The sequence below is a fragment of the Pseudochaenichthys georgianus genome, chromosome 10 (genome assembly GCF_902827115.2).
Source record: "Pseudochaenichthys georgianus chromosome 10, fPseGeo1.2, whole genome shotgun sequence".
Lineage (NCBI taxonomy): Eukaryota > Metazoa > Chordata > Actinopteri > Perciformes > Channichthyidae > Pseudochaenichthys > Pseudochaenichthys georgianus.
The window spans coordinates 15839842-15866589 of record NC_047512.1 but is presented as its reverse complement, the minus strand read 5'-3'; the positions used below and the strand labels follow the sequence as shown (position 1 = coordinate 15866589).

Here is a 26748-nt window from a genome sequence, read left to right as displayed (position 1 = left end):
ATTCATCACAAAGACATGTATAATACACCGTTGGAAAGGTATGTTATTCCTTTTTACTATGGTATATCATATGCTGTAATATGTGAATGTTACATTACACTAGACGTCAAAGAGTAGCCCTACCCCCTAATTCAGCGATTCACGAACATCGCGAATAAGGGTACCTGTACAAAATCGTGAATAATTCAAATTGCCCAAGGATGAGAACTCCACACCACCCTAGATATCTTTATATAGACCCTATATATGAATAATCAGCAGAGAAAAAAACTTTATCAGAGAATTTGGGGTTAGGGTAAAAATAGCCCTTTGACTGCCGGACTATATTGAATTGAGAGAGAGAGAAAGAAGTGACAAAATGTGAAGAGGGACAAAGTAATGACAGGAGAGTAGTGTGCATTAGACATGCTCAAGAACAAATATAGAGAAGACATTCAAGGATAGAGAGAGAGAGAGAGAGAGAGAGAGAGAGAGAGAGAGAGAGAGACTAAACACAGATTCAACGGTAAACATGATGTATCTTTCTATTTATTTAGCTAACCACTATTTAGACTATGTGTTTTTGATTGACTTGATTAAATGGATTTACTACATCAATGTATGTCTTTTCAGGCCGCCATGTTTTGTCCTTTCTGTGGCCAACATCTGGGCACAGTTCAAGTGTTCTGTGACACAACAGTAAGTTCACTTTTTTGTATTGTATCTGTTTCAAATGCAATAAATAAGGATTCAACACACTACTCTGTTTAGAATACTAATTGGGTTTCACTAGTTATCAGCATGAAAGACACATTTTTTCATTGTCTGTTTATGTGAAATATGTAGAAGCCATCATTCAATTGTAGACCAATGCATGATTAAATACACAAAACATGTGTATTATATTATACATTCATAATTGTGTATTAGTTCTATCTTTATAAAGAACATTATACATTTAGAAGAGGTCGTCAAACAACTCCACAGTGGCAAAGCCCCGGGGGTGGATGAGATCCGCCCGGAAATGCTGAAGGCTCTGGGTGTTGAGGGACTGTCATGGTTGACACGTCTCATCAACGTTGCGTGGAAGTCGGAAACGGTGCCGAAGGAGTGGCAGACCGGGTCGGTGGTTCCCCTTTTTAAAAAGGGGGATCAGAGGGTGTGTGCCAATTACAGAGGCATCACACTACTCAGCCTCCCCGGGAAAGTTTACTCCAAGGTACTCGAAAGGAGGGTCAGGCCGATTGTCGAACCTCAGATTGAGGAGGAACAATGCGGATTCCGTCCTGGTCGTGGAACGACGGATCAGCTTTTTACTCTCGCAAGGATCCTGGAGGGGGCTTGGGAGTACGCTTATCCGGTCTACATGTGTTTTGTAGACTTGGAGAAGGCGTATGACCGGGTTCCCAGGGAGTTACTGTGGGAGGTGCTGCGGGAGTATGGGGTGAGGGGGTCTCTACTCAGGGCCATCCAATCTCTGTACTCCCAAAGCGAGAGCTGTGTCCGGGTCCTCGGCAGTAAGTCGGACCCATTTCCGGTGAGGGTTGGCCTCCGCCAGGGCTGCGCTTTGTCACCAATCCTGTTTGTAATATACATGGATCGGATTTCGAGGCGTAGTCGTGGGGGAGGGGGTCTGCGGTTCGGTGGACTAAGGATTGCACCACTGCTTTTTGCAGATAATGTGGTTCTGATGGCTTCATCGGTCTGCGACCTTCAGCACTCACTGGATCGGTTCGCAACCGAGTGTGAATCGGCTGGGATGAGGATCAGCACCTCCAAATCTGAGGCCATGGTTCTCAGCAGGAAACCGATGGACTGTCCACTCCAAGTAGGGAATGAGTCCTTACCCCAAGTGACGGAGTTCAAGTATCTCGGGGTCTTGTTCTCGAGTGAGGGAACAATGGAGCGTGAGATGGGCCGGAGAATCGGAGCAGCGGGAGCGGTACTGCAGTCGCTTTACCGCACCGTTGTGACGAAAAGGGTCATGAAGGATGGGTCATGACCGAAAGAATGAGATCGCGGATACAAGCGGCCGAGATGGGTTTCCTCCGCAGGGTGGCTGGTGTCTCCCTTAGGGATAAGGTGAGAAGTTCGGTCATCAGGGAGGGACTCGGAGTTGAGCCGCTCCTCCTTCGCGTCGAAAGAAGCCAGTTGAGGTGGGTCGGGCACCTAGTTAGGATGCCACCTGGGCGCCTCCCTAGGGAGGTGTTCCAGGCACGTCCAGCTGGGAAGAGACCAAGGGGTAGACCTAGGACCAGGTGGAGCGATTATATCTCTTCGCTGGCCTGGGAGCGCCTTGGGATCCCCCAGTCAGAGCTGGTTGATGTCGCCAGGGAAAAGAAAGTTTGGGGCTCTCTGCTGGAACTGCTACCCCCGCGACCCGACCACGGATAAGCGGGAGAAGATGGATGGATGGATGGATACATTTAGAATCAGATTTTGAGATAGTGAGCGGCTGGGAAAGTCACACCGCCATGGGGCACAAACAGTTGCTGACGTGATGTTTTCTTCATTCTCAGGCATTCCATAAGGAGGGTCAGGAACTCACGCTTGGGACCACCAGTGTCCACTCCATCCTCAGTTTGTCCCTTATCCTCAGTGAACTTAACTGACGTCGAATGAGAGGGATCGAACGAGGCACCTTTGAAGCCGCGGATTGCTCCATCTCACACATTGGCTCTAATATTGAACCTGCTGCAAGATGTATTTGTTATTTTTGCAGAGAGTTCTACAACAATGTCCTCCGCAGTCAGGTATTCTGTGCTGGGAAAGACAAAGTGATGTATTGTAATATTAAATGATGAAGCTAGTAATAAGATTTACAGTATAGAATAGAAAAATTAAGTGGTAATAGTAACAATTAATACCTTTCCTCCATTTTGTCTTCTGGCTCAGACTGGCTATCAATAATGATAAGTGCATACACATTTGTGTAGTTGCTGCAGTGAGAAGACAGTTGAATAATTATTTTCAAATACATAATATATGCACGACAGTCATATTTACAAAAGGATGTCGATCCTCTTCCTGTTTTTCAATACATTGGGTTCTAAACTGACAACAGTACTTTTGTCATACTCCTGCACAATCCTTGTAAACATTTGAAATGGATGCAACAAACAATATCTGATCTTTGAAAAATATTTGTGGGTGTTTTTTGTATCGTCTTCACTAAGATGTCAGATGTTGTGGGTGTCATTTGGAAAAGTATGAAAGTATAATTGTTCTGCTTCCTGGCAATGTTGCTGACTGTGATTGGAGGCTATACAAACAAACAAATGTAACAAGTGCACACAAAGGTATTTATTGATTTCATGTTCACAAATTCAAACCTACATGGTATAATTACATTTTTAATTAGTCTTACCCGATCAGACGCTGGTTGTGGGTGCCTGATAGGTCTGATAAAGGTAAACAACAAATATATTCAAACTACTGTACTATTAAAACATTCTGCTTCTTGTGGCACAAAATAATATGTTGACAATGTTTTATTTTACCCTGGCAAACTGTTGTCCATTCGTGGAGTGCTCACTTTTGGAACATTTGGAATGTCCCACACCTGCATACACACAAATGACTGACTGAAATAAAAATAAATTCACTTTAATTAAGAATAAATGCCACGATAAATCCAAACTGACCAAGGTACATTATATTGTTGACCGTCCTTTAACTCTCACATTAGGATTTACATTGGGGCACAATAAACCAACTCCTCTCTGCACCTATAATCTATTCTTTCACACACACATACGGGTATTGGGCCGAGCGCGACTCCGTACTTCCGGTATCCGCCGTTTTATGCGAGGTGCAAGCAGCCGTACACCGTCTAGGTGTTGCTAAGCTTCCTGTACTGAATATCATAGTCTATTGCCTTAATCAATATCTAGTCAACTCTAAAATACCACATATATGCAATGGCATGATAATATTATTGTGACAAGTGGGGTATTCACCTGGTGTTTCCAGAAATTAGACATAGATGCAGCCAAAATCGACGAAGGCCACTGTCGTTTTTCCATACATCTGCAGGCAGTCTGTAAGGGCAATCCGACAACCCACACAGCTCTAGTTTACGCTGGTAACGACCTAGAGCACACCCCTCAAGTCCAGAGATGTAATCCGAAGACATGCAGCAATTTCTTCGGTCGTTAATTCAGAAAAAAAAACTAGTGCGCTCTGCCTGGCTACGTTAGCTAGCTGTTTATATTTGCACTTCCAGGATATTTGCACCTCCAGGAAAATGGCGTATTTATATATATATATATGGTGCGTGTTGCATTGTGGGTAGCTCGTGACGTCACTGTGTGTGAAAGAATATGATGTCAAGAGTTACATTTAGGTGCACAATGCTGTCTATTGACTTGCAAACTCTTTTACCAAACAAGCTAACACTAGCTGGGCAAATATGACGCTCTTTGTATCAAAACAAAACTTACCTTCTTATATATCGGCTTTTTCCACTTCGATCAACTTTGTTTCCTCCGGCTTCAATTTGCAGCACTTTTGTTCGTTCTCTCTATGTCTGGTCATACATCAATCTGTTCCACGTAGCGCGCCCCCTAGAGGCCTGGAGCACTTCCGGAATGTTTTTTTTTGTATGTGTTTTGGGATTTGTATATGCTTTGGACTTTGCATATCGTGCAGTGTTTTTTTGTTGCGTTTGTTTTCGGGGTTTGTGTGTTGTATTTAGTTTGCATCATTTCTGTAAATGCAGAGTTTTTCTGTTGTAGTTGTTTTCAGGATTTGTTTGTTTTTCATTTCAGGATTTGCAGCTGTTTCCTGCTAAAGTATGCGTTTTTGGCCGTTGTTCCGCCCTTTGCCCTTGCCGGCCACCGTATATTTAGCCTGCTATACTACTTGCTTTCCACTGCCAGGTGCTAACTTAGCTAGCTGAACTTTCTTTTCTGCTTCAAAGTGGCCTGAAATGTCAAAACATTTAAATGTTTGGGGAAGCTACAGACAAAACAGAAATTGTGTGAATTCATCAGTCTCTTAAATTGACTAATTAAGTTGAATCCCCCAGAATATAATGGCGATCACTTTTTGATTTCAACATTTCTTTTAAAATCTATGGAGGAATATGTTAGTCATAAAGGAAGCAGAGACTGCACTAGATCTATTTTTCTTCAGAAAATTATTACATTTTAGATACATTATATATCGTTTTTAATTGCTTGGTGATATGTGGATATTCAATGACAATAAAGGAATTAAATTCAAAAGGTTCACTACAAGTTGTGAGCTTTCAGCTTGAACATTCATACAGTATTGACAGTCTACTAATTCAATGAGGCAGCAGGCCCGTGGGTCTGCCTTTGAACCAAAGTCCATTCAGCAAAAGAACAGGGAAGCATCTCCCAGCATTTCATGTGCAATCTAAATCTAAAACACAGGGTGCTCGGGACTCACATCAAAGAGCTTTTAGATAGCTCGGTTAGAGAAAAGACTTGAAATACAATGGTTAATTACAAGCATTGATTAGTATGCCATGTAAGATACAGTCTAATTGGATGGCACAATGTAGTACTATTTTTGTTTCTGTGCATTTTAATGAAGTCTGTTTGCTAGAAAGGCTGAAATGTTCAAGCAATTTTTATGTTTCTAGAGATCAAAATGGTGGCTTATACAAAAGTGTGTTATACAAGCAGTCATATGATAGGGGGTTGTTCTTATTTGATTAAAAATAAGCTATTGCTATATCCATAAACACTGAATGCAAAATACATTTTGTGATAGAACCGATGAAATTGATGAGGATTAACTGTTGTGTCTTAGAGAGATTGTTTTGTCAAATGCTGTTAATAAGTCAAAAATGATGTCTGAAGTTTGCAACTGAGAAAATGTAAACAGCAAAAACAGAAATCGGTGGTCAGCTTTAGAAAAAGCAATTATTTGTCTTTTAGGTATGATTGTAATTTGTGATATTACCACAATCTAAAATAAGCCAAATGCGAATAATGATGCCTCAGTGCTCTTTCGAATAGAACATGCTTTACACAAATATGTATTATAGTTTTGTTTTTATATAGCGGTGCATGGTGGCGGAGTCCATAGGGACTTGGCAACTGGAAGGTCACCAGTTCAAGTCCCGGAAAGACCAAGTGCTACCGAGGTGTCCCTGAGCAAGGCACCGTTCCCTACACTGCTCCCCGGGCGCTGTACATAATGGCAGCCCACTGCACTAGGATGGGTCAAATGCAGAGAAACTGTTGTGTTACATAGTACCTGTACTACGTAATGACAATAAGTTAAATCTTCAATATATAGCCTACTGTCATGTTTGTTAAGCTACTTACTGTACTTGTTAAGCTACACAAAATAAGGAACCAACAGATGTTCCATTTGGGATGTTAAAATACTGATACTCTTCCAATTCCTCGGTGCTATCTTGTTCTCTCCTGACAGCCATTTGAAGATCACATAATCAGCCACCTGATTGAATCACTTGTTGTTACTCAGGAGATCTGTGAGACAGAGACAGTGAGACATAGGCTTAATGGAAAATCAGGGTTTTTGTTACAGTGAGCAAAAGGCTACATTTAGGACATTTTTCGTGAACTGATTTCTATAACGATCCATATAAATAAGACTGTGTATGGTTACATAAAGGAACAAAATAACAACAAATATGCTTTATGTAGGCTATGCCGGTAGTATACCCTTATTCTTCACATCTGGAAAAAATGACACGTAGCCTATCACTATTTAATAACATGGAAATAACGGTTCTAATGATTACACCATGTTAAAAAAGACGTGTCAGACAGCATCGTGAAACACGACTTGCACATTCACAACAAAAGGGGAAAAGCAGATGGGAGGGGTGGATGACAAGCTCCATTGGGGGGAGATTTCAGTGCAGGTGTCCTTGGGTTTTTTTCTGACACCTCGGAGACAGGACCCGAACGTAAGTAGCCTAAAACTGTTGCGGAGGAATCAAAGCTGATAAAATAATAAATGTTTGATCTGCCATGAAATCCGAAAGGAGCAGCGAAGGAGAGATATCTGGATGAGAGACCCCCGCTGGGTGAAGACACGCAGCGTATGTTAGCTGAGCCGTGAAAGCTCGCTGCCATTGACTGGAGCTGAGGCTGAAATGGAAGCAAAACGATGAAAACCGAGCACCTTTCATCGCATCAGTGATCATACCAAGGTATCAAACATCATTTACAGATTACATATCCGAGATTTTCGCCACTGTCTACTCTGGACATTGTCAGTCGATACTCGATGCTGACAGGTTGAACAGTGGGATTTATGGTCGCTAGGCAAATTCCATTTTTCACTCGGCAGATGTGGTCTGCAAGAAGAAAAGGGCCTGTTTTGTGGATAAAGGGATTAATCACTGATCACGATGAACAGTAAATCAGTGTTGATAATAGCTTGCATTACGCAGGCTTCTCATGGAGTTTGCTGGACTGTTTACACAGGTAACAATGGATGTTATCCACGTAGACGATATGCAAATGAGAATATGTTGAATGTTCCCCCCATGAATTCCACTGAATAAGGAGGAGCTGTTATAACAGTTGAAAGCAAACAAATTGTTGAAAGCAAACAGTGTTATCTATCCTGACATACTGTTAGTCAGAATGGGACTAACCTGACAGTATGTCAACACTCTGCTGGATGTGAGACTATACATGCAAACAATGTCGAGCTCTCAGGCCCCCGATGTGGGCACAAATTTCACAGATTTTCCCTGGGACCCTGGTTTCATCACTTCCAGGCAAAACCTGGTCTGGTCCTCCACATTTAACAGCGTGATGAAGATGGTGTTCATATCTCTCATTGTGTGTGTGTCCTTGTTTGGGAATGTGGTGGTTCTGCTGGTGTTCCAGAGGAAGCCTCAACTCCTTCACGTGGCCAACCGCTTCGTCCTCAACCTCCTCTTGGCAGACCTCCTCCAGACCATATTAGTCATGCCCTTTGCCATTGCAGCCACTGTGCCGGGTGTGTGGCCCCTGGATGCCCGACTGTGCCAGGCTCTTGTGGTGCTCATGCATCTTTTCGCATTTGCTGGAGTTAACACCATTATTGTCGTCTCTGTGGATCGCTACCTGGCCATCATCCACCCTCTGTCCTATCCCACCCGCATGACCCCTCACCTGGGCACCAACCTAATCATCTGCACCTGGGTGCTCAGCTTCCTGCAGAGCACGCCTCCCCTCTACGGCTGGGGGGCCATTGACTTTGACCGCCATCACAACGTGTGCTCAGTGGTGTGGTCCTCTAGCCTGTCCTACTCAGCTGTGGTGTCCACCTTCTCTTTCTGGCTGCCAGTGCTCATCATGCTCGGATGTTATTGGATGGTGTTCAGAGCGGCCCGGAGGCAAAATGCTCTTGTGCACCCCATACAGACACAATCCTACTCTCAGCCCTGCCCACTGGACTCCCAAGGACAGAGCAGTCCACAGCGGCAGGCCCAGCCCCAGCAGGCCGGCTCCCCTGATGGCCCCGACACAGCCCGGGAGTACCCTGTTCGAGTTAGGCACAGACGCTTCCACTACCATTGCAAGGCAGCTCGTGTAGTTTTTGTGATCATGGCCTCCTATATCCTCAGCATGGGGCCTTACAGCATACTAAATACTATATCTATGAATGCCAAAGCAGCTGTACCTCCCTGGCTATCCTCCCTGGCCCTTGTGCTCTTCTTTTTGCAGTGCTGCCTCCACCCCTACATTTACGGATACATGCATCGCAGTGTGAGGAAGGAATTTCTCGCGTTGCTTTGCGGTCTGTTCTGCAAAAAGGGCCGTCCCAGACAGAGCTCCGCCGTGGAGAGCTGCCTCACAGCTACAGAGGGACGTTTTGGTGCCCAACATCACCTGCCCAGCCTGACTGCTCGGGTCTTCCCTCTGCGTACCTGGGAAGAGTGCACCACATCCTCCTCCCCCACGTTTGAGAGGAAGTCAAGGGACAGCCGCAGAGAGACCACCTGTACCAGCGTCAGCTCTGAGAGGGAGCTCACAGTCCACAGCAAACAAAGCACATAAGCTGCCTTGAGGATTCATCGGAAAGACATTGACATCCTAGTGTGTGCAAATATAAGCTAATATGCCTTCTTGACAACAGGGTAATTCATTCTGAAGATACTGGCATTAGGAATCGTTGTGTTACCTGGTTGGTCATCAACATCATTGTTTGGGTTCAATGTGTAAATGCAAAGGTACCACATTTCAGATAAGTCACAATGTGTACAGCTGTGATATACTCATTTGTGTTTCATTCTGTAAGCAATTATTGTACTAGTTGCCGTTAAATTAAACGGGCATTTAAACCACATTTAAAAAAGAATCATGGAACCAAATTCAGTTTTGTAGTTTACATTTTTGGCTTTTCGTCTGTCATTCTTTTTTGTATTTTAACTAAACTTGCCATGTTGAGATCAATATTATGTAGGATCAAAGTGTCTGGTGTTCTGACCAATTGGCCCAAATCATGGAGCTTAGATGTATTGACAAGGCACTGTTCTGCAGTATCTGCACAACTAGTATATATCCTTTAAACGTTGTATGTTGTATTCTCTGTGATCCTTCCTAAGGGTACAGGACTTACTGTACTTGTGTTAGTGCAAGCAAGCTTCAACTGCAACTAATGAACTCAGGGTATGCTTGTGGAACAATGTGTAGTGCCCATCTCTGTTTTTGAATCTTGAGCAAGTTAACTTACGTGTGTTTTCGTCCTGGTAGCAGTAATGATTTGGTTTCTAAGCGCCTTTTAAGTAAATGAGTATAGTAGTTATTTATTGCTTGCCAATTACAGAACAAACAAAGAGTTGAAACTGAAATGTTATCTTAGCTTCTTTGTTTCCTTCAATTCTAGCTCAATCAAGGTCGAAATTCTGAGTGTCACTGCAGTGGACCACTGTATATATTGACTCGGTATTTGTTGCCTTACGTATTGTCGGCCTTTCTCTGAGAAAGCACAATATTTGTGTTGATAAAATGCAGAGCATAGAGTGCAGGGTATGATACAAACATTAGTCTAGTGTACTTGTTAAACCAGTGGTTTAACATAGGCTGCATGCCGCAATATCTTATGTAACAGATTTCTTACATTCCACTGAATACATGTACATTTGTAAAGATACCTCTTGATATAGTATTTGAAATGAAAAAACCGCGTGTGCTTAAAGAGTATGAGTTCTGATTGAAGTGTTATATGATTGCAATGACTCATTTCAGAAAAAGGCAATCCAACTGCGTTGGTGATGTGTTGCCAAAGGATGTCATAGGTGCATTACTACATTATGTGCATTATTTAAAATGTATGTTAAGTCCCAGATGCGTCCAGTTTTTGTAACCTTTTGGGAAGAAAAAAAACATTTAGCCATGAGCTGGTGCACCTGTTGTGTTGTTGTAACTGGATTGTAATAGTTTTGTGGGAATCAATTGACAAGTTATAGGACCTGATTTGACTGGCTTAGATATTAGCCTTGGTTTAATAAAAAGGTCACTGTAGAAACCCATACCACAGTATTATACATGACAATCAAACTTGTGTAAGTTTGTTAGTGTTGCTCTGTAAACAAAGGGATAAAGGATGTAATAAAGTAAATGTCAAATAAGAGAAAATAATGTTTATAAGTGCTTTAAAACTACATATTTTTGTGATTTCTATTGTGCTTTTGTATTATTTCTGGTTTCTTTATTCAACATCAGAAGTCGTCTGTTAAATAAAGGTGAACTTATTGTAACATGTGTAAAGCTTTATATTATCATCTGTTTTTCATATGAATATTCCCCCTATCAACATATGCTTAAGAAATCTAAATAGGATGATGTTTGGACAGTTTTTGATCCTCAACTTAACTAAAGCAAACAGACATTTGAGTTTGGCCAAAAGTTCCTTAACTAGTAGTTTTTGAGCATAATGTTGAAGTGTAAACAATAAGATGTTGAATGTGCCAATGCTTGTTTGTGACCTTTTATAACTACACAGTTGTAAAACTATACTCTACTGAACAATGAATCCAATAGACTCATGTCAGGACAAAAAACAACGTGGTTATTTGTGTGTAATGTATGCATTTTAGTGGCTCAAAGAAAAAAACATGTGGCCTTTATTTTTGAATTAATTGCATTTATTTGGAAAAAGCGTTATCACCTTGGGCGATGACTCCACACTGCGCAAAGCAAAAGGCAGCAGTGTTTTATGAAGTAACTGTTCACCAAACTGCTTTTTAAAATCTACAAGTGTGCATCTCAACGGTACATATGTTCTTAATCAGTAAAATCATGATCTGCTTTATGATGACTGCATGAGAATCTCTCCAGTGGCTGAACAAGTCACGAGTATTGGTGAGAGATGATCCTTCAAATTCAACACACTGTAGCTGTAGCATAATCTTCTATGATACAGATGTGCTTCTCAACCAAGTGTACCGTTTGATTCAATGCAAAACTAAATCAAGCCACCAAAAAACAAGAGAATGGACATGTATCATATTAATGTCAGTGTTTTATATAAGTTCTGAACTACAATACAGGCTGATATTTAAAGTATGTATAGCCCCATCTTTACCTTAAAAAAAGAAAAGAAACTTCTACAAATGATCCATTCATGGTGACAATCTTTAAGTAGCATTCGCTTGCTCACTCTCTCTATACATTATATGTACACACACATGTTTATCATTACAATACAGGTAATGAAAAACAAACCATTTAACCATAAGGGAATAGAAAAGCAAAAAATACAGAACATTTTACTTTCTTTAGAAAATTTAAATTATATTGTTTGAGATTTTTCTCCCACCAAAACATTCGCTTCACTATGACAGCTAGATAGATCATTGGAACCCACACCGATTCTCAGGGTGCCACTCAAACATTACTGGTCAACAGTGAAGACAAAATTATATATATATTTAAAAATAAAAGACAATAGCAACATAGGTTTAAAGCACAAAAGAGGACGGGCTCTGCTCTTCAGGTCTTTTTTATGATCAGTGATGGTTTCAGTTCAGGACCATTGAGCCCACTTTATAACCCAGCCGCACTGAGGAGGCCGGCACTGCGACAGGAAGGAGTCAGTCTGTCCCTCAGTCCTCTAGTCCACCTTGACCACACTGTAGATCTTATTTACAAACCAGAAGCAGGCGAAGAAGCCAATTGTACCTGAGAAGAAAAGGCAGGTTAGAGGAGGATTTGATCAATGTCTGAAAAAAGATTCAAATCAACTAAAACAAACATCCAAGGGAGAACAGCTGACTTTGGGAATCTGAATGAATGCAGGCAACAAAGGTTTTAAATGAATGTGTGCAAGAACAAAAATAAAAATAAAAAGTGTTTTACAGCTAGCTTGATTTCATAGCAAATCAATTCTGTCAGACCATTTTCTCCCCCAATGTTGAGAATTGGTCAAAATCCTGGATAAATTCAAGTGGGTATGAAAGTCCTAACTGACTGCTCAACAGGGCCTCAGTCCAATCCTGAATAAGTTGAAATCAAAATTGAGATGATGTTAAAAATGTAAAAATGGGGTACGAGAGAGATTAGGATTATTTAGATTAACTGAAAGCAAGGAGGGAAACTGATAATCTTTTCCTTGAATCCTTGGATTATTTCTTAGTGATAATCTTTTGACATCTCGTTCCCTCGCTACTTACAGCTCTGTGTTAAGATAGTGTCAAGCCGCACTGCCGTGACGAGCAGGGCTACAGGCTAACTTCTTATCTGGCCTAATGACAGTTTAACACCAAAAAGAAAAAAGTCATAATCTGGCATCATGGTGAGCAGTATATTTCTGGTTGACAGAAAAACGACGCTGTTATCTAGTCCCATATATTATCCTTTTCCTTTTCACCCCCATTGTCATCTAAGTGGGTGTGCAAGAGAGCTGGACAGGGCCGTAGAGTGCGGTTGCCATGTCAACATGCGCCAATCTTTGTCTCCTTTAACATGGAAACAAAAGCAGCAATAATGTTGTGTTCATCCTATCCTTGTGGTAATGGTGTGGGACATACATCTGCACAACCTTAGTCACACAGCCGGCTGGACTTTATGAGCAGGCATAGAGAAATCCAGCAATGGTCAGGAATCCTGAGTGCATATAGGCTTATTATCAGCCATGGCAATAAGTGAAAGTGGTGACCGTTTCTTTTGATCTACTAAAGAAAAAAAAGAAGCTCGTCGATGAAACTAGGCTCTGCCATACACCTACAGGTGAAGTGACCCACATAAATCGACAAAAGTAGATCTGACCCGGAGGGACTTTGAACATTCTACTCAAATATCCAATAGAGTCTGTGATTTTCATTCAACTTTAAACAAAAAGGGACTCTTGGAGATAAGTGTGCTTAACCGTTAGATGCACGAGTGACTGGACCCTACACTCTTCCATAAGTGGGTCATAATGGACCCGTATTAGAATAATATGTGATTTAATGCAATTTTAATTATATTTTGGTTCACACTAGAAATATTTTGTATTTAAAGGTGGGGTAGCTAATTTTGGAGAAACCAGCTCGAGTGTGCTAGAATTTGAAAATACACAACCGGAAAAGATCTGCCACATCCTTACAGAGCCCCTCCTCCAACACACACGAACGTGCACATGACCAATGAGGGCACGAGATAAGTTTGTGCACAGATGGAAGGCTGACAGGCAGGTAGGCCATCCAGTTACTTTAGCTGGGCCGGCTAAAATGATTGGTCGTGCTTTTACAGTACTACAGCTTCCACAGATGACTTTTTTATGGATTTTTTGTCAAAGCACTTCAGATATTCATTGCTATCGGGATGTTAAGAGCATTCCATGGAATATAACAAAAAGTGTATCCCGAGCCGGTTTCTCAAACTTACCTACTTTATAATTTTAGGGGGGAAAAAAAATTACATTTTGAAAAAAAACGTTTTGAACATCCAGTCCCTTTTCAAAACTCATCTCTTCTCCTCTTGTCTACTCATAGCCCCTCCCCCATCAATCCATGCCGGTTGATCAAGTTTGATAGTCCTTTACCCCCCACCCTAACCTTCCCTTATATTGTAAAATGATTTTTGAGTACTTGAAAAGCCCTATACAAATGTATTATTATTATACTGAGAGGTATCAGATCTTGCTGTGTAAAATAAGAGGTGTCACTTGTGATGTAGTCTGTGTGTTCTACAGTGAATGTATTCCTGACAGCAACAGGTGATAAGAATCAAAGGTTCCCATAGGATCCCATAGGAAATGCATGCGGGTCATTTTTGACCCACTTATGGAAGCTTGGGGTAGTAATACAAAAACTACAATTTCTTAAAATGTATACAATTTAAATAAAAATGTTGAATGGCATGATATCCAAAACATGTTTCCTGAGGAATAGCTGGAATATGAAATGATAAAATAAATGTAATTACAAAGATACTCTAAGAAAACCACCTCACTGGGTCAAAAAAGACCCACTTATGCATCTAAGGCAGGGGTGCCCAACCTTTTTTGAACCGAGAGCTACTTTTAAAGTTGCCAGTCTGCTGAGATCTACCAGTCCAAATAGAGAGGCGTAGCCATTACTGACAGCCTACGAACAGGTAAATACACACTTCTACTTGTATGAAACTGACCTTTGTACGATGAATACCTCATAAAATACTGCAGATCCTTTATCTTACCTCTTTCTAATCTACACAGTGTACTTGTATGTGTGTAGTACACACATACAAGTATTTAACTGAAGTTACACAACAGTGTTGTTGATACAGAGTTGGAGTTTATTCACACGTCACTACACTGGGTAATGTTTTCAAGAAACATTGAACAGTGCTGCCACATATGACACAGGAAAAAGAGAAAAGACTCTGAACCCTTTATTTGCCATTATATAAAAATAGTGTTGCTACAAAAGTATAAATGAGGCTTACTAATAAGACAACTCAGATCTGAAGCTACTCAGGAATCTGCTGCCAAAGTGCAATAAAAAAGACAAAATTAATAGAATCAAACCCTTTTTTTGTTGCATTTTAGTAGAGTATAAAAATAAATGCCTTTAAAATAGGATGCAAGCGGCACTAGTTTCTTAACCTGAATTGATAATATACTATAATCAATTTAAACAGAACAGATCTTAATGTTTGCATTCTTATACCATTTTGTACAATAATTATAATGAATAAGTTCAAACAAACTAAAACTTACAGCTGATTAATAACGGTATCCAACTTGAGTTTTTATTATATCAAAAACCTGTTGAAATGCTTCTGTTATTTTTTACTGTCCCCCAAAAAGCGCGTCGGCAGCCTCCAGGAATGCTTCTTTCACAACTTCGCCGTCTTTGCAAGACTTGTGTTTCTCAAGAACGTGACTGACACGATAAGATGCTCTGGTAGCAGCCTTGCTCTTGTTGTTGGGCCTGGTGAAAATGGACTGCTGTGCATTTAGCTGTCCTTTCAGGCCCCTCCCCTTTTGGGAGCGTAGGGCAGAATTAGGAGGGAATTCCGTCTCGTAGCGTTTGTGCACGGTTTTGAAATGCCGCTCCTAAATTACCCTTCTTCGATAACGCCACGCTCGCATTGCAGATGGACTTTGAATTGGAATAGATACAAAAATAATCATCCTCCCACTCGGAGTGAACATTATATATTTTGGGCTTTTTTGCTTCTGCATAATTGCGGTCTTGTGTGTGTGCGGACTGTCACTCCTGTTGACACGGACAACATCAGCGAACTAGTTCCCACCAGCCACGCCCCGACACACGCCAGCCAATCACAAAGCTTTGATGCGTTCAAGTGCATTATTCTGGCACAGGAAGATTATGTTATAGGACATTAACGATAAAACTGAATATTGTTGTTCTATTTTTAGACACATCTCGCGATCGACTGGGAATCTCCCCGCGATCGACCGGTTGGGCACCCCTGATCTAAGGGTTAAAATCCATGACAGTGTCTAGTCTGCACTGCCTGTATAGAATTCAAAAGAGCAAGGCGTGGCTTTAATTACATGACAAAGACAGTAAATGTTGCGCCGTGGGTCTTATTCTCATTGGAACAGGATGGAAGTCCTGAATTGTCACATAGCAGCTCAACTGGCTAACCAAGAAAATGACTAACCGTAACCACACAACTCTTTCTGCCATGAAATAAACCGTTGGAGCTCACAAGTCATAACAAATAAAGATTGGAGTGAAACTAAATATGCAAAAGTATAGATGATTTGTCTTTTACAAATAATGAGCTCCGTAACTAAAGAAACAAATTATTGTGTTATGTATCTAGGAATGATTGCAGGGTGTCAAGACAAGCTGGAAATAATCTTGAGTGAATAAAAAGCTCATATATCACTTGTCTCAAAGCCTCACCTGTGAAGAGGAAGAAGATGAGGACCATAATCAACGTGTATCCGAAGTAGAGGAAGGTGCTGGCAGCACCGACAATTTGTAGCTTTGAGAAGAAGTAATGCACAGAGTAGATGAAGAGATAGACTGCTGTGAAGCCGCTGGTGAGGAAGGAACGCCACCACCAGTGGTAGTCCTGCACACACATCACAAATAATAACATGTTAGGATATGTGTATTTGAATTACTATAGGCACAAAAGTATGAGTATAACATTTATTTTTAACTCATCTTATTCTATTTTACTTGTATATAGTTCACTTAGTCTTGCAACATTCTGTTGCACTATTTCATTTCCACCTGTTTCTTCTTGCACTATTTTTATTGTTGTTTTATGACTTATATATATATTTATATTGCATTGTTGGAGGAGCCTGGGTCTTAAGATTTGTATTGCCATAACTACAATGTGGCCACTGTGCATATGACAATAAAGCCTTTGAACCTTTAGACCTTTAGTCAGGAGAGTGACATTAAATAACATATCTTCAAAGGCAAGATCTAGAGAAGAATACTAACTTAAAATATATGAATGTATTCATTTGTATTTCTTTCATTTCTACAACAGTGGGACTATGATATTACAATTATAGTATGATTCAAGTATTTTCAAGTTTCAATTGTTTTTTCCAGTCTCAAGTTTGTGAACTGAGACAAAGTTCTCTGAATATGTGGGTACCTCAGCACACAGGTGGAAGTAGCAGAGCAGGACTGTGGCCTCGGAGCAAGTGATGAGAAGAATAATAAAAACCAAAAACAGGAACCCGAACATGTAGTACATCTGATGTGACCTGAAAAGAACAGAGGCAAACAACATATTACTGTACTGTAACAAAGAGCTCAACCACACCTTCCCTTTCAAATCAGGAAATACAGCATGTCTGTGTTCTTACCAAATGCTGTTGAGAATGAAGAAAAGCTGGATGAAAATGCAACCAAAGGGGAGGATCCCGCCCATGACGATACCAGGCACAGGCTTTGTAAAGAAAGACTGCTCAGGAATTTGACGAGGGATTTGATTTGTTCTCACTGGTTGCTCGATCGCCTGCATGGCAGCAGAAAGAGAGAGGATTTTATAACAAACTCAAGCATATTTGATCAACAATAAATTATTTCAAGATCAGTTGATAAACTCGGAGCTCTAACTCACAGCTTTCTTGAATCCAAAGTAGGCGCCGAGGAAGGTGAGGGGCACGGAGATTCCAAACCACAGAGCCAAAATGGCCACCAGAGTGCCGAAGGGGATCGCTGCTGAGGAACCTTCCACCCAAAGGATCAGGTTCATCAGGAAGAAGTCTGCGAACACAATACTAGGGAAGAGAGAGGGACGGAAGACACAGAGAGGGACAATACATGTGAGAATGTTAAAAAAGTGCAAAGGCATTTACAGCACAACATTTCACTCCAGGGCAGAAACAAAGTAGAAAAATGGAAACCTAAGTAAACCTACCCTGGGCACAAGAGGGCTGTCAGCAACACGTTTGTCTTCCACTTCTCACCTCCGAAAGCTAAAAGCAGAAAACAGAGACATTAGAATGAGCAATAACTCTTAAGACTTTTGTGAAACCGTGTGAGGTGTTTTCGCTGGACTCTTACTTTTGTAGAGGCGAGCAGACACATAGCCGGCAGGCGTTCCCAGCAGCACCCAGAGGACCACAGAGCACGTCATGAGGGCCCCTCTGTTGGCCGGCGACAGGAAGCCCAGACAGGCCAGGACTACAGGGGACAAACATTCATCAGTGGGCTCATTCAGCACAACAGTAAACAAATACTTCTACTAGTTGGTTTTTATACTGCAATACTCCAAACTTGCTTGACGATGTTCTTTTAAAATGTGTCTTCTTGGTGAATCATGGAGTTTAATTGATTGCAGAGGCTCAAGTGGATGTGCTTTAAACCTTGTTCTGAATGTTTTAAAAAGAAATATTTTTCACATTAATTCTTTTCTACTGCCCTCTCAATCTGTAGGGATGTCCAATACCATGAAGGCAAATTAAAACCTTGCTCAGGGATTGTTTTTGGATTCAATAATGAGTAAGATCAAATGTATCCGTTTGTCATGTATGTTCAGCATAACACCTGTGTGATTAATGTTGTGTCCTTTGTGTTAAACATTGTTTTATTAACTACATTTTCATTTTATTTAATATATCTCTGTACATTTAGTTAGCACATAAACCATTTTTAGTTCATATACAATTAATTTTCTTAAATTGTAACTAAGTTGACTAACAAGGCAGCTGTTTAGTTTAATACTGACTGCAACAATAATAATCTGGAACAATTATGTGTGCAAACAATGGTACACTCCCTGATGTGGTGAACACAAAGATAATTGAAAGTACTAATAGTTTCCTTCTTAGTAATGCCTATGTATTACTAATAACTGATACAATACAGTCCTTACAGAGAGTGATGAAGGTCATGATGAAGATCTGGGTGCCCTGTCCGAGGAACACAGACAACAACATTCCTTTCCTGGGGGGCCGGAAAACATCCCCGTGCACCTGCTTCCATCCTGACTCCTCCTGTGCGTCCTCCTGGGAAGAGAGAAAGCAAACAAGAGAGCAACAGTCACTATCAAGGAAGTAATTAATATTTCCATTGATAAAAGTTAAAGGTTAACCCACAACCGAGCAGTGAACACAACCTCACCTGATAGCAGGAAAAACGAGGCAAAGACAGCGAGAACATGGTTTACCAAAAGCTGTAAAATGTGGTTTGAAACTTGTCTATGAAAGTTGAACAAATATTCACACCACATTTTAAATTCTAGGGTGCAGGTTTTCTGCAATCACACACCCAAACACCTGATTCAACAACCACAAAAGGTTCTGCTAAAAGAGCTTCCATTAAGCTTACGTAAGGCACCGAGGATTTTTTCTTGGTCGTTGGAAGCTTTATGAAGTCTGCCTGTGAAATGTAACAACATAGTCATAGTTGTGTGGGTACTGCGCACCTGGTGTGCTTGGTGGTATTTTACACTGCAGAACTAAAGCATTAGCCATGTCACTGTGATGAACACCACCACACATTTAGATAGAAGGATATTATGTGTAATGTTACATTTTTCAGCTAAATAGAAAAGTATTATCCATGGGATCAAAAACATGTGCAACATTTTAAAGTAACCATTGAAACCCAAATAACATAGCCTCAATAGTGTATGGTCATCAAAGCTTTTAGTATGACTATAATGTTAACGCTAAAATGGTACCATCTCATTTGAATATTTAATGTGCATGGTGGCGACACGTTGCCCTGCAGCACACAACGAAGACAACAACGAATGAGATTCAAATTGTACACTTTATCAACATAATCTGCATCTTTAAGAAATGTATATTTGTATGCTAGTGCTTCATATACGTATCTATATTATGTTTTACAATGCCTTTACCTGGTCCACCTGGTTGTATCTGGCAATGTCCTTGTGCAGAGTTCTCAGCATGATCATGGCAACCATGCCAGACAGGAAGAGGACAATGACCAAGGAGTTCATGATGCTGGACAAACACATAAGACCATAGCATCAAATAACAAGCATCAAGACCAAGAGAGTTTTAGTGAGACAGAGTTTCTGTGGTGCGCAATATAGAAAACATCTTCAAACCTAAACCACTGGATGTTGGTGTGAGGCATGGACACCAGGATGTAGTCCCACCTAGAGGCCCACTTGATAGCATTGTTTTCCTGTAAAAGGAATTACATTCAGTGCAACAACAAAAAAAACACACATTGTATTTGTCATTCTCCAAGTCATATAGAAAATGTATACATTAGTTATGTACAAAACGTTGTACATTACAATTGGTGAGATGGTGGGAGACCTACCTCAAATGTAACCGAGTAGGTGTAGACGATTGACACATCGCTATCGAACACCCCAGGGACCTCCATCGGGATGGCTCCTTCACAATTTGGGTTGTTTCCATCTGCCTGGTTGATACTGTGCAAAACACACAAAACCTTCCATGTTAGATTATGAATAGATCAAATGATGGTTATGAATGGTGAGATGTCATTCAGTTGCAGCACGTTGAGGTAGATTAGACCTCAATCAAATCATATCATGTAGACGTCATAAGATGTCAAGCTACGATAAAAAACCAGTAACCTCTTTGGCTCCAGAGTGGCAGCAACCAGCCGAGCCCCTCTCCATCCCTCCGCATCTCCACTGTGGTAAGATATCTTGATGTCCACATGGTTGAAGAGGTAGAATGTGTTCTTCTTGTGGAACTCAGCCTAGGAAAAAAATGATTGTATTAATTATCAGGTTCTCTGATTTCTCTGGGTAAGATTTGTATACACTCATCGGTGTGTTAAGTATAGGGTTGGGTACCGAGAACCGGTTCCGGTTCGGAACCGGTTCCAACATTTCGATTCCAACGGCATCATTTAGAAATGTGAATTTCGGTTCCGCTTTTCGATTCCTGAGGAAATGTTTCTCGCCGCTCTCCGTAGCCTCCTGCATGACTGCAGCGGGGCGGGAAATGTAGCGTTGCATCTACATTTCCTACAGTGTAACCTGAGACCAGGGCCGGCCCGTCGCACTGGCATTATAAATCTTCGCCTAGGGCACCAGATCTGTGGAGGCGTTGCGCTGACAGCTCTTGGAGAAAAAATAAATGTTTTGACCGTTGGTGCTCATCCTAATTTTCGGTCTTGATGTAACAACATTCATAATTAAGTAAATGTAACACCCTTTTCATCCCGGTTACACTTTTCATTTGCCCTCTACGATGGGCGCTGCAAGTGATGAAAATGAGGGATGTTGGCTTATCTGGCAACCGCAGCTCACAGCTAAAGTGCGCGTGAGCGAGGGAGAAGGGGAGGGTGCACTGGAACCGGCGCTGTTGTTATTAGCATCTGGTGCTAGCTGCTCTAACGGAAGAAGATGTTTCTACAATGATGTGGAGGGAGAGTCCTCTCCAGTCAGACTGAGAGGCTGATAACTTCAGCTCAGTGAGGTAAAGGACTCTGAGTGTTTAGATAGTTCACTTTAGTCTAAGTTATCTCAGTGGGTCTCAAACGTTTTGATCACAATTTATGTAAACACATATTTCCAAGGCACTCTTTTATAATTATTGGGATAAAACAGGTTTGAAATCATTCCAATGTATACTATAGGACAGTAAACCAGACATATCGTTTTAAACTGGAGATAAAAAAATATGCATAAATAAAATAGTAAAATAAGATATGAATGAACAACAAAAATAAAATGCGTTACATGTAGGCTATTTGTTATTTAATTATTAAAATGTAAACCGATCTTTTTCATATGGGTGTTTAGAGTTGTACCCCCTAGATCTAGTCTCTAGTAATTCTGCGTGTGCACCAGATTGAAGCATTTTACTTCAAAATGTTCAAACATTTCTTCCCGGTATGCCTGAGAAGGCAGATATGCTTGTTTTTCTCAACAAGAACTATTTTTAAAAGTTGGACTGTTGCACTGTTGTAGCTTCAGTGGTTCTCAGGTTAAAGTTACATAGCAGTGAATATAAACAGACTGATTAATGTGAATATTACTTTAAACTAACCTGTGTAAAAGTTTCTCGAATAAATGTAATTTTTTTTGGTGGAAGAAGCATGTATCATTTTTTTACCCTGCCCCTCAAAGAATCGGAATCGAGAACCGTTAAGAACCGGAATCGAAAAGTAGAATCGGAATCAGAATCGTGGAAATTCAAACGATACCCAACCCTAGTTAAGTATCTCCAATGCCGTTATCAGCTAATTCATATTATAAAATGACCTGTAAATACACCTTAACATAGAACTTTTAGGTGTACTTTTCTGGCTCTATATGAGCTGGACCCATTCATGTGGCATTTTTTCTTTAATAATTGATATGAATGATCTACAAATATAATAAAATAATGTTTGCTGGTTTTAATTTAAAGTTAATGTAAATTATAGACAACGTTTGAATTCTAATTACAATATATTATGCTATAAAAATCACTAAAATAAGCAAATTGATCAAAGTAGGCTCAGGTTCTACCCGTAGGTAGATTTAGTATGCAGATAAAAAGACAAGGGACCCATCCTGACACACATTCTAAGAACAACACAGACACATCTCTAATAAAAGTACACCCTGCTCCGTCACCTCTAAAAAACAGTAGTACAAACATGGGCATTGAAAGTTAATAAATAAATAAATAGGCATCTGTGTGACACCGCTACGACTTATTCCTTTGTGCGATAGCTGCCGGAATAAAGCTTTGTTTTACACTTTGGGATAACTAACATCCGGCCCGAAGAAAGAAGCTTAAATTCTGAGTGCAGCGGGTGGGAGTCATCATTCAATAAAGAGCTGGGTAACCGCTGTTACTGCCTGAGGTACAGGGTCTCCAGGTTTAGCTGTGGGTCACCAATCAGTCTGCGAGACCACTTTATGATCCGAGGGCTCTTTAAAAGGCAGGTTACCAATCCATGACATTAAAAGGACAGAATTTACTTAGGTAACACATGGGAGATTATTTATAGTTTAGAAAATTACTATATATTTCAGGGAGGCCCCTACCCAAAACAAGCATCCCAGGTAACGTACTATATCATTATGAGGACAACTACTCAATCAGATTAGGTCAACCTTAATATAGAGTTCATTTTCGAGAAAAATAAATCCAAACTCACATTGATAACGCAAGCATCTTTAGGTTTTCCATCTTGGTTCACAAGGCAGCCAACAGGGAAGCCCGGGTTGCAGTACTTCTGATCATCTTCAACATCATAGCACCATGTCACCGGCATGTTGTCAATTATCCTGAAAAGAAAAATTGGCTTACTTCAACAACTTCTTAACAAATACATTATTTGCCTGCTCGTGTTGGATTGTATTTCTGTTGTTATCCCTTTAACAAACAAAACCTCATGCTATTTACATAACATTTCAATGCAGTATTCTTTACAAACCAGTGGTGCTGGTAGTTCAACTGCATTCCCATCTTGAGGAAATCCAGTTTGGTTGCATCCTCTTTGTTCCCCTTTTTGTAAGACTTGGTGCACAAACTCTTACATTTAACATCTTCTGGAAAGTTGACCTGTTAAGGCAAACAACAGTCATTCTTTTCAATTAAAAAAATTAAAACAGATGTATTGAATGTGAAATAAGAAACAGTGTAAGAGAAGCAAGCTTAGATGTTTTGGTTGACACCCACCTTGTAGGGAGAAGACTCAATTCGTTCACCAAACAGCACCTGTCCTAGGTTCTCAGAAGGCCTCGTTTCCATTTCATCTTTGCAAAAGTCGAACCTTTTAACATATAATGAGAATATATTAGTGACCTAGAAAACATAGGTATATCAAGATATTGCACAGATGGAATGAAGTAAGGCAAGGCAAGTTTATTTATAGAGCACCTTTCCGCACAGGGCAACCCAAAGTGCTTTACAAAATAAGATAAAAGAAATTTAAGAACAATATACAGATGAAGCACATTATAAAAAGGCATTTTAAAAACAAGCATTTAAAAAGCAAATATAATAAAAATCAACAGGTATAAAATACATGGATAAAAAGCCATACTGCAGTTCAAATGTGTAAAAAGTAGAAAGTTAACGTTACTTACATATCATACTCATAAGGCAGGACTGACTCTACTGAGTCAAGGCGATTGACAAACAGCTGAATCACTGTCTGTAGAAGAAACACACACAATTGTCCGTTTAACTGAAAAAATGTTTGTCTCAATCGAGATAAAAGTATATATGGTCTCCATTTTTTGGTTTCAGTCATACAACAAATGATAGTAATGAATCTGTCATAATCAAATAATTGGTTAAGCTGTGATATTTCGTTATGATGGTTATTGAATTGTAAAAAAAAACAATCCTGTCAGTGCATATAAAAAACGATATATATGCATCTATACACCTAAGAAAAATATAAATACATATATACATAAATATGATAAATGTAGTTCAAATCCCAGTGTTTAAAAACAGGTAGTGAGATTTTGAGTGAGTTGATCTGATCACTTAATAAAGAAAGAAATTCAGCAATAAATATGTGTTGATGACAACTTGTAGGCCATTGCAATTAAAAGTTATTCAGTTCAGTATTAGATCAGTCTCTCAAAAGGTCAATTGATTTGCTTCGATCCAACGGCCAACATGGTATTTACCAGGTAACTTTAACACAGCAACGCCGAGTCAATACAAGAACAATGATGACTATGATCTATTATAATGTATTATTTCAATAAGGGTTGTTGAAAGGAGAGTCCTTTTGAGGGTTTTATCACCATCGCATCTACTACAACAGAGACACACACTGCACTCCTATGGTTTCTGTGTTTCTTGGTGGGCTGGTGAAACTCCCACACGTCAGTTAGTTTAAAAACACCCGTGGCAATGACAACGTGTGCCAGCAAAATCAATGTATAAACCCATTGGAAAATTATGCTAATGCTCCGGTTCCAGGTAATAGCCGGGGCCTAAAGAGAGTGTTGGCTAGCTAGCAACTTAAGAAGATACCACATTGAAAAGAATATGCCAACTCCAACTGCTACAGACAATGCACTATATTCAATAAGAATTGTGAACATCATACATTCAATATAACGTTACCTGACAATCTTCACCGCCTTTGTCTTTTGCACAAAAACTCACTGGGGCTAAACCCGGAAGATAAAACGCCGAGCACGAATAGAAATACGAGACTAGCGAATAAACCAGCACAAAACCACAGTGTATCCGCCTCTTCATTTTACCCCGGACACCTTGTATTCTAATATTCGGTAAAACTTTTGTCCAAGGAGAGCTTATCCTTTTCTAAAGAAAGTGAATGTTTGCTAGCCGTACACTGTTTGTACGTCTTAGCACTCGGGACGCAATAGCTGACCTGACTGACTCAAACGGCATTGATGACGAAACACCACAAGATCGGCTCCAGTTAAACGAGTTTCCCTTCAAAATAAATGCATTTAATAAGTTATCTGTGTTGTACGTAACAAATATACATTTATAGCTGGAGTTTATACTGTCATGCCATATTTGTAAGGTTCCTTTATGTATTACTTTGAATTAAACAATGATATGTGCAATATGAACAACACATACATCGCCAATTATTTTAAGTTGAAAGGGAAAAAAAACGGAAGTCACATTTTGTTCGCAGCAGTTTGACAGGCTTGACACCGTGGAAGTACTGACGTTGCTTATCGGTTCCTGCATCAACATCCTTGTTTTCTCGCTACGAACAATCTTGTGCTTTATACTGCAAAAAGGTTTATGAAATAATATATTAAACAAGAATTTGGAGGTAAACAAAGTTGGCAGTATGCACCTTTAAAGTTGTTTGCAATCCGCCAAAAACCGAGAGAAGAAGAAGAAGAAGGAAAACAAAGTATAATGGGAAAGTTAAAGAAAGTTCAGGGTGAATTTACTTATATTCGGATTGTAGGCAAGTAGGTCTATCTATATGGGAAATTATTTAAAGACGACTGACCAGAAAATCCGGTACGGGCAGAGTAGAGTATCCCGCAAGCATATTGCAAACAGACATTTGCATTTACTCGAAGGCAGACCCGGCGTTATGGGCGGCCATCCAGGATTTGGGCCCGCTGTTTTAATCAGGGCTGAATACAACATTTTAATTGTTTTATTATTATGTTCAGTGGCGGCGCCAGGGTATACTGGGGTAGGCTACAGCCATACCAATAAATGGCTTAGCCCCAACATGAAAAATGATTTTAAAGTAAGCTAAATAAAGTCCGCCAACTCGCGTGGAGTAAATTGCACAGACAGCAGTTAGTAAGATTGATTTCAGAAGTCACTTGTCTGGAAATACCGAAGACTAGAAACGGTTTGAAAACTGTTGTCACGTAGTGATCATCTTCTCAATAGAACATCTTTGATAATGTCTTCTGGCCAATCAGAATCAAGATAACGACGTGGTGTTGTTGCAGGAAGTCCCTACGCCGGCATTTTTATTTTAGAAATCGGAAAAACCGTCTTTTGAATTGTATGTAGTATGCTGTACATTTTTGTAATTTATCCTGCTGTAAACGTTAATTGTACACCAATTATATCCATATTTCTGTAGACTACATAAAAAGCCATTTCAGGGCTTCTGTGCAGGACCGTCCTGTATATAGCCATTTCAGAGAGCTGTGTACAGGACGGTCCTGTATATAGCCATTTGGCGTTGTGTACAGGACCGTCCTGTATATAGCCATTTCAGAGACCTTATATACAGGACCGTCCTGTATATAGCCACTCCCTTGATAGAAATCAACACGTAATTAAATAAGACCCCACGGTTTGATGATTGATGTGTGGGCTGTCTTTCATTTTGACACACAGAACAATGGGGGCTATCCACCCTTATCCACAATGTAAAGTAATGCACAGCCTCTTCCCTCTTCTCTCTGTGAGGAGCAGCAGGTTCAGCTTTCAGAACAAAGTAACAAACAACTGAAATGCCATACA

General features: G+C 40.3%; 2 protein-coding genes across 2 annotated transcripts; one reads left to right on the top strand and one right to left on the bottom strand.

The window, feature by feature from the left end:
* The first annotated feature begins 6821 nt into the window (after window positions 1-6821).
* Window positions 6822-11831, top strand: gpr101 (G protein-coupled receptor 101). Its single transcript, XM_034092575.1, has one exon. The coding sequence runs from the start codon at window positions 7629-7631 to the stop codon at window positions 8979-8981; it is 1353 nt and encodes a 450-aa protein (XP_033948466.1). The 5' UTR covers window positions 6822-7628; the 3' UTR covers window positions 8982-11831.
* Window positions 11544-25172, bottom strand: tm9sf5 (transmembrane 9 superfamily protein member 5). The gene is made up of 17 exons (XM_034092574.2): window positions 24886-25172; window positions 23886-23953; window positions 23476-23569; window positions 23231-23358; window positions 22952-23081; window positions 20424-20551; window positions 20141-20255; window positions 19920-19999; window positions 19707-19812; window positions 18714-18846; window positions 17903-18022; window positions 17757-17814; window positions 17457-17616; window positions 17200-17351; window positions 16986-17097; window positions 16271-16442; window positions 11544-12107 (listed from the first exon to the last, which is right to left on the bottom strand). The coding sequence occupies exons 1-17, from the start codon at window positions 25021-25023 to the stop codon at window positions 12040-12042; spliced, it is 1962 nt and encodes a 653-aa protein (XP_033948465.1). The 5' UTR covers window positions 25024-25172; the 3' UTR covers window positions 11544-12039.
* Window positions 25173-26748: the final 1576 nt, after the last annotated feature.